The 8697-nt window shown below is 35.9% G+C and overlaps 1 protein-coding gene across 1 annotated transcript; it reads right to left on the bottom strand.

Annotated features, from left to right (window-relative positions):
- Positions 1-1747: 1747 nt before the first annotated feature.
- LOC142541088 (putative GEM-like protein 8) lies at positions 1748-3001 on the bottom strand. Its single transcript, XM_075647651.1, has 3 exons — positions 2685-3001; positions 2208-2470; positions 1748-2124 (listed from the first exon to the last, which is right to left on the bottom strand). The coding sequence occupies exons 1-3, from the start codon at positions 2827-2829 to the stop codon at positions 1948-1950; spliced, it is 585 nt and encodes a 194-aa protein (XP_075503766.1). The 5' UTR covers positions 2830-3001; the 3' UTR covers positions 1748-1947.
- Positions 3002-8697: the final 5696 nt, after the last annotated feature.

The raw sequence follows: 8697 nt of genomic DNA, 5'->3' as shown, positions 1-8697 counted from the left end.
TGTTAAATAATTTGTAACATCACTTTATATAAGATTTGATGCTTATTATTAGTCTATCACTCTAAATTGATTCAAATTTGTGCGAACTTATATATATCCAATCGAAAATATTTTAAAGTTTTAATTAATTAAATACAAATAATTTTTTATAGTATATTTAATTTTTGATATGGTTGAAAATATTTTAAATATAATGACGATATAAATTGTGTTCAATAAATTGTTAATAAAATTTTAAAAATATTTTAATTTCTTATTTACATCAAATAATCTATTTAAATGATATTTATTTTAATTTTCATATTTCTAAATATTTTCCAAAATTTTTAATTTTTATATATTTATAATATTTTTTTAAAATACCCATTCCGCGACCGTTCCGCGAAATTTCATTGTAACTGGAACGGTAGCATCCGTTCCGATCTCCGCGACCGCGACAGCGAATCATGATCACAATCGATCGTCTAGCCTTTTCATCAATTGATTTGATGAAATTGAAATGTGTTATTTTGTAATATTTGTGACTGAACTTGATTCTCAAATATTTAACACGTGAATAATGATGGAAAATTAAAGAAAATGAGATTTTAACATTGTTAATTTGGTCACGAAACTTACATATATGCATCGTGTCCAGAGATCGAACAATTCCATGAATAACAAAATGTTACAATCATACACATGATATGTTCAATATATTAAAAAAAAAACATATATTTTTATCGCACGAGCACTCTATTATGAACATAATTAATAGATCTTGTTTGACAAAAACCACTCAATTTGTAGATCCGCCTACTCGAACTCCTTTTTGAAAGTATGGATTGTTCTCTTCCGAGAACGGCATCTTCATCTCCCAAGAATGAATTGCAATGCTTCATATGGATGAGTAACTAATGATCTTGATTCATCTAGTAGAAACAACGTCGTTGACTATAACTTGTTGCGAAATAATGCTATTAGATCAAGATTTTCCCTATTCGCCTACATAAAACTTTATGTGCATATGTACTGTTGATATCAGCAATATTCAAAACTACATCTCAACTATTTAGCATTGATCCTCATCAAATCTCAAATCTCAAATTTATCTTCATTTAAACCTGGTTTATTCCTCATTATAGATTCATCAATCTTATTCAAACAAACTCAAAGATATATTTTCCTAAATTTTGATAAATGTTATTCAAGATAACCAATTTATAATCCTTACCCAATTAAATATCAATTCGGCCATCTACAATCAATTCTATCAAAATATCAACCATCACATAATCTTTCATCTGAATCCTCGAAGCTGAACATCTGACTGGTTGAACAATGCATTTGTACACTTTCGACCGCTCTTTAGCTGTTCGGTTCCAGCAACACTCGGGCTTGTCTGAGACCTCACGATTGCAACAAGAAGAGTAGGATATCATTTGTTTTAACCCCAAATCCAATACATAATACCAAATAATTAGATAAATTATCAATAATCGTTTCTTAACGTTTCAGGTGATACTCTTTTCACACTCGAAAAATAATCATTTATATACCAAATCATACTCTTTTATCAATCAAAAAATCTATCCAATCATCTCATCGTTTTACTATAAGTAGTAAAGAAAACATGAGTTTAGAAAATTATTAGTGTTATTTACAATGGAATACCTGTATAAAAGATTCAATCATCCCAGCAAGAACTTGTAAAACAATGAAACAAAAATTGATTAACGTACAAGCAAAACACGAGTTCACCTGGCTATTACATTGCATTTCACCTTGAATTGATTAATAACCCCTACGTTCAAAACGCGCTAGCTTAAACAAGGACCCCGACTTTCGATTAGACTCAAGAACCGAGTCCTAAGTTTGTTTAGAAGCACATGATCCTGAGCTTGTCGGTCCAAGAACATTGACGAAAGAAAAAGGGAAAAAGAAGCCAAAAATGGCATATCTATCTAGCTATGTGGACATGGAAATAGCAGTCTGAAGATTGTTGAGGGCCTTCTCATATCTTACAAATCCCAAGAACCAGAATTCAAAATTGTCGTGTGTCACTATTTCTATGTACTTCTGAGACGGATTGTTCACGTTCTCACTTTCATTTGCTCCTTTGATCTTCTTCAAAGGAATCGAAAGCTGTAAAAAAATAGAATAATAGCCATGAAAGTACTCGACTGGGAACCATACATCCAGGTTAAAGAATATGATTTAGTGATTACCTTGTAAGGAGTTCTGATAATCCCCCCAGAAGAAGAGTGGACAGTTATGGATCTTTCGCTCAAGAAACCAATTTTTTGCGAGGAGATGAAGAGATTCCCAGCAATTGGGCCAGCAGTTGTTGACAAGTAGCATTGAGACGCCTTGAAAAGTTTCTCCCCTTGGCTCAAACCAAATATGTCTTTAAAAATCTTTTCTCTTCCTCCTTTCTTGATCAAATTTAGCTTCCCTTTCACTGTTTCAGAAAATCTTGGCCCCAACCTCACTGCAAATTTACCCCATTTCACATACACAAAAACAAGATATAATATAAAGTCCCTTGTGTTTGATTAATAAGGATTCTGACTACAAACATAAATATACAGCTCACTATTATTTTTTCACAAGATTTTAGGCGGAAATTGCCCATGGGATCTCCAATAGATTCAAAACCCATGTACAAAATCCGTTTACAAGATCAAATTATAGTCACATAGTACCGTGTTCGCGGATTCTGAAAGCAAAACTGGTGCCCTTTCTTTGAGACTTGTTCTTGCGATCTGAATAGAAGGGGGTGACAGGTTCAGACAAAGAACTTTCTGCATTCAAGGGATGATGGAACTGATCTTCATCCTTCTTCTCCATTCCTGTGACGAACCAACTGGTTTAATGGTTTCGGTTGACCGTTGAAATTAAACTGGATTGTTTATGGGGAGGGAGCTTTTGAAATCGTTTTCTTTTATGAAGATATTATTATTGTACAATTTCTTTGTATAATTGTTTATAGAAGACGAGGAAAGTGGCAAGAAAAGTATGACCATTATTTGTTTACTCTATTATTGTATTTGAAAGATTGGATGGGAAGCGGCCCTCATATTTCATCTCATGTCATCTTCTCCGGCCCCACAACGCCATATCTCAATTCAAAGAAATTGGTAAAGTACTTCTTGCTAATGTAAATCTATATGTGCGCAAATTATTTCATGAGATGATACTAAGAGCATGATCAAAGGTGAAATGAAGTCAGTGTTATGACTTTATCTTACGTTTTTGCGGTTGTGAGATGAGTTGTAGCAATCTTGTTGAAATATAAATTTTATTTTATTAAATAAATTTGTTTTTCAAAAACAAAATTACAAACTAAAAAAAAATTAAAATTGCATATAATTAAAATTTAGAACATCATTAACAAAAAAACATATTAAAAAAAAAACATAAATGAAAATTACGCATGATTAAAAAGTGGAGGATTTCATTATCAATCCCCATATAAACTCCAAATATATTCAATCAAGTTCATTTTTATAATTTTCCTATATTTTTGTAAGGAAAAATGAGCAATAAATAATCAACAGCAAACACATGTCAGTTCCCATGTCATCATTTATCTCTTCTCATTCCTCGACAAAACTATGTTCTTTTCCATCAAATAATTCCAAAACCCAGCAACACCCATTAGCCATTAACTAATTATTAAAAAATAATAGTCGTTAACTTCCCTCGTCGTAAACGTATCCCCAATCAGTATTCTTCTTTTATCCTAATCATGCATCATATTTTCCGCATTTTTAATAAAAAATTTATATTTAGATAACAATAAACATTTTAAACATGTATTTGCAGTTGTCAGGGCATTGGCAGGACTGATAATTTGACTCGGGTACAAAATGACCATTTTCTCCTGAAACCCCAATTTGACCGTTTTATCCCTGAGCCTTAAAAATTCGACCCGAATCCATCCAAACTTATTAAAACACCTTAAAACATAGTTATAATCATTTATTATACGTAACACATTAAATTCTATTATTCATTTTAAAACTTGGACCGGAGTCCCGGTTTTAACCCGAATTAACCGAAACTCAACAAACTTTCCCAAATTTAAACAATGACTTAACCACACATTACAGCCCTTAAAAAACGTAATTCAGACTATTTAGTACCCGCGAACTCAACTGGACAGTTGCTGGATTTTCTGCACAAAAGCAATCGAAACCCTAGCTACATGTTCAAGCTAGTAACTTGACCCTACCCCGAAACAGCTCGGACCAGACCTAATTCAGACTATTTTGGACCCTCCTGGACTGACCTAGCCATGGTCCCCAGCACCATGCATGCGGACGTGCATGGTTCACTCAAACAAGCCAAAATGCGACTCCCCTACCATTCTAGCTCCTTCGGTCGGCCCTTCAACCAAGACCAACTGTGTACGAGTCACTCAGACCACATCTCAGACCCATCAGAGTCTGATGCAAGGCCTGGAAAAACCCTTGAACATCAACTCCTTTCCCATAACTCAATCGGACCGAAACCGAACCACAACTTGAAGATCTGATCGATCACCTACAAGAACCTGTTCCAGATTTGATCTCTTCATCTAAGCCCCTCTAAACCTCCTATAGATCGTTCCCTAATTAACAATCCTAGCATCCCTTCATCCATGTTAAAAAACGTGAGATGTAAATGAAGAAAATCCAATATCTTCATGTATAAACCATGTGAAACCATTGCATATCAGTAGATCTATAACATGGCATGCAAGATCAATCAAAATACGTAATATGATGTGAAAGATGAGGAAACAAAGGTTTAGGGCTTGCCTTTGTGATTAAATGGTCAAAAAATCCAACTAGCGGGGCGAGGGACGAGCACCGGAGAGACGGGACAATGCTTGATGCGAACACGGTTGATCAGGCTCCAAGGAAAGCATGGGATCCTTTAGAGTTGCCGGAGGGGCCAATCACGAGGGGACGATTAAAGAGATTCAATGAAACATTGAAAGGGCTCATGAGCAATCAAGTAGAGCTTGCAAGCAAGGAGCCAAGTCCCGAGGGGTTCGTGATTCAAGGGAGCAAGTTTGGGAGTCAGTGGAATGCGGTTCAAGTGCTAAAGTACGAGGAAAATGACTCGGGAGCATAAGCCTCCGCGCTCGGGCGGCCAAACTTCACCGGCCCAACGCCAAACAATCTGTCCGAATCCAGAACGCCTCGCGCTAGGGCGGCCAAACTCGCCGCAGCCGAGAATAATCCTTAGTTTCCTATTTTAGAGATTTGAGTTGTTTGGTAACAAAATTTGATATTTTTTGATGTGTAAACATATTATGGACGAAATTTGACATACAATTCAGATTATTATTGATAGTTTATCAAAGTTTTGAGATTTTTTTCTCTCAAATTTTTTTCAAAGCTTCGATTTGTGTTCATCAAAAATCAAACTTATCAAGGATTTATTCTTGTGGCGTTTGTCGATTGATTTCATACGGATTGTCAAGGACAAGTTCTTTAAAGGTTCGTCTGTTTCTCAATTATTTTTAATCGTGAATATTTGTTGCTAAGTTTTACAACTTAGAGGTGAATATCACAAACCCATACTTGATTCAAAAGATCGGGACAACACAAATTCCTTGTTCGTTACTAAATTGAGGGCGCGATTCATATTTAATCGTGTTTGCCTTTTATTCGTACATGGATTCATATCATTTGGTATCAGAGCTCAGGTCCATTGAATTCAAGTAAGTTTATCTTGTTCTTAAATTTTCTGATCTGTGTTATTTCTTCGTTCGTCTTCAGATCTGCTTTCTGTTCTATTGTTCTTCGTATTTTTTTCGCGAATCTGTGATTCTCGAAATTTTGTGATTCTTTTTTTTTTTGGATTTTCGAGTAGTACTCAGCCAAAAAAAAACATATTTATCTTCAAATTTCTTGTTAACTTAGTCCAAGTGAGTCGATCACAATTGTTCACAAGTTGAACTTGATTGTTTGATATACAAATACAAAGCTTGAGCACACTTTCGAGAATACTATCAAATTTGAGTGAAAATACTTGAGTGCGAGTGAAATTCTTTGGAGTGAACGGTGAGTATTTGTTGTGAGCAAAAAAAAAATAGAGAGGAGTGACGAGCGACTTTCTTTGGAGTGATCGTGAGCATTTGGGTGAGGAATATCTCTTGTTTTCTACTAACGTTTTCTTTCAGGTACACATCTGAAAGTAAAATGGAGAGAGGAGTAGGAGATAGTACGAACCAAGGGTTGTCTAAGACCCAAATGGAGGTGTTGTTTGGGCATTTCAGTCGAATGATGAGGGTTGAGTTGGAGCCATTACATGAGAGGATGAGTAGGCTTGAAGTTAATACTAGTGGAGGTAAAACTAAGTCTAAAGATTTGGGTAGAGGTCAAGAAGATGAAGAATATTGTAATGCCCGAGATTTTATCACTGTAATCGGACATTAATTAATTGACAGAATTGAGATTTCAGGAGCTAAAGTAAGATGTTAGGAGAGAAGCCGGACGCCGGTGCATTACAAGAACAAATATGTACAGAAGGTTCGGCGCCCGAGCGGTAGAGAAAGACCGCCCGAGCGCTAGTGCACCCTAAGATGAGTAATCGGACAGAAATTCTGGCGCCCGAGCGGTAGAAAATGACCGCCCGAGCGCCAGTGTACAATAAGAATTGTGCTCGGACAGAATGTTCCGCGCCCGAACAGTAGTTTTTAACCGCCCGAGCGCCGACTGAGATGAATAAAAACTGAGCCTTGTTTCTTGACATGCATGATATGGATATATATATATATTTTTCATTCCTTCAGAGTCTCTAAGAAAGAACCGAGAGCTCGTCCATGAGAATTGTGAAGCTTTTCATCTCATAGAATTTGATTTACGTAAAATCCGCCCGTCCGATTTTCAATCCGACTTCAGTACCGTGTTCCTATCGACAGAGACTTCAAAAGGACGTAAGTTTTCTTATGTTTTGATATGATTTGGAAATCTGATAGGAGAAGAATCATGATATGACGGTTATTATCTGTTCCTGAGATTATTGTCATTGTATAATTGAAATCAGATCGAAGAACAGATACCGTACGAAATTGTTATGATTTTTCAGAATTGATTTGATTGAGATTATACATATTTGATATCAGATTGTGTTGTCGATTGATTATGAGTTATTGAGATTGATATATGTTGATATTGTATTACTGGGTATATAGAGATTGTGCGATTATGCCGTCGAAACAGAATTAGATTGAGTTCTGATTATATCCAGTATTGATTGGGTTGTATATTGATATTGTACTCCTCAATATTGTCATTGTTAGATTGAGTATTGACAGATTTGAATTCGAGAATTCGACTTCGTCAGATCGACAAAAGAAAGGTACAAATCAATGTTGAACCGGGAAGATACGACTCGAGTTTGATTTAACTTGAGTTTCCCAAAACCACATACTTTATTTATTGCATTGATGTTTGCAATTCATGAGATTGATATGCTTAGTCTATTGATTTATAGTAAAGTATGTGTAGAGTTCGGGCAGATATGCCTAGTCTTTGGCAGAGCCGCCAAGACACTGGACTTTTGTTGTATCGATGTTGCTTAGAAGTAGATCGACTTCTATCGCTGAGATTCGATAGAGAATGCCAAAGTCTGAGTTAGATCGGGGTCCCTAGATTCGAGAAGAGTCAAGTCTGAGATTATGAGTCAAGAGTTTGATTTACAGTTTTATATCGATTCATGTCTTTCAGATTATGATACATGTTATTGATATCTGTTTCGTGCTTTTATATCTGTTTATATGATTGCATGTATACGTTGTTTATACTGGGAATATATTTCTCACCGGAGTTATCCGGCTGTTGTTGTGTTTGTATGTGTGCATGACAACAGGTGAGACATGATCATGGTCAAGAAAAGGATGAGAGATCAAGATTAGCGTGGAGATCCGGACTTTGAAGTAGATTGGCTTTCAACACTTGATGTATAGTTGCTGAACCCTAGTTTGAGATGAATGTATTTGTACAAGACTTGTACTTTACGTTTGATGTTTATATCAGATTGATTATCTTATGTTCCGCACTTACGTATTTAGAAAAAAAAATTTTAGACCCAGATTAATTAATTGATCCCCTTAATCCCAGAAGACGAAATAGGTTCGGGTCCCCACAGCAGATGGTATCAGAGAAGTAGGTTCCTTAGACTGGAATAGAAGCTAATGAGCGGGGTAGATTGAGTTTTCTTTCCTGCTTTTGAAGTGCTAGCATGACAGCATGTTTTACTGCTTTAAATACATGTTTACCTGATTATCTGATTTGATTGGGAACATATGTTTTTGAGAAATGAATCAGAACCAATTCTTGATCAGCAGTAAGATGATCAGAGGGGGACTGAAACATATTTGTTGTATTTGGTTACTAACCCTTTTAATAATCAGATATGCCTCCTTGAAGAGTCCCAGAACAGGGTAGTACCTCGACTAATCCGATGGATGTCACAGAGACTCCGATGGAAACGTTGCTGAAGAGATTTCAGTCGTTTAAACCGCCGACTTTGAAGGGCACCGAGAATTCTATTGTGTGTGACAGTTGGCTCGATGACATTGAGATGCTGTTTGATTCCTTGGATTATACAGACGAGTGCAGAGTTAGATTTATTGGGCACCAGTTGCATGACGTTGCAAAGAATTGGTGGCTCACGACCAAGAGAGCGTTAGAACATCGAGGTACAGTTATTACTTGG

This window comes from Primulina tabacum, chromosome 3 (genome assembly GCF_025594145.1).
Source record: "Primulina tabacum isolate GXHZ01 chromosome 3, ASM2559414v2, whole genome shotgun sequence".
NCBI classification, from domain to species: Eukaryota; Viridiplantae; Streptophyta; class Magnoliopsida; order Lamiales; family Gesneriaceae; genus Primulina; species Primulina tabacum.
Note: the sequence above shows the minus strand (reverse complement) of the source record. Positions and strands in the feature narration are given on the sequence as shown.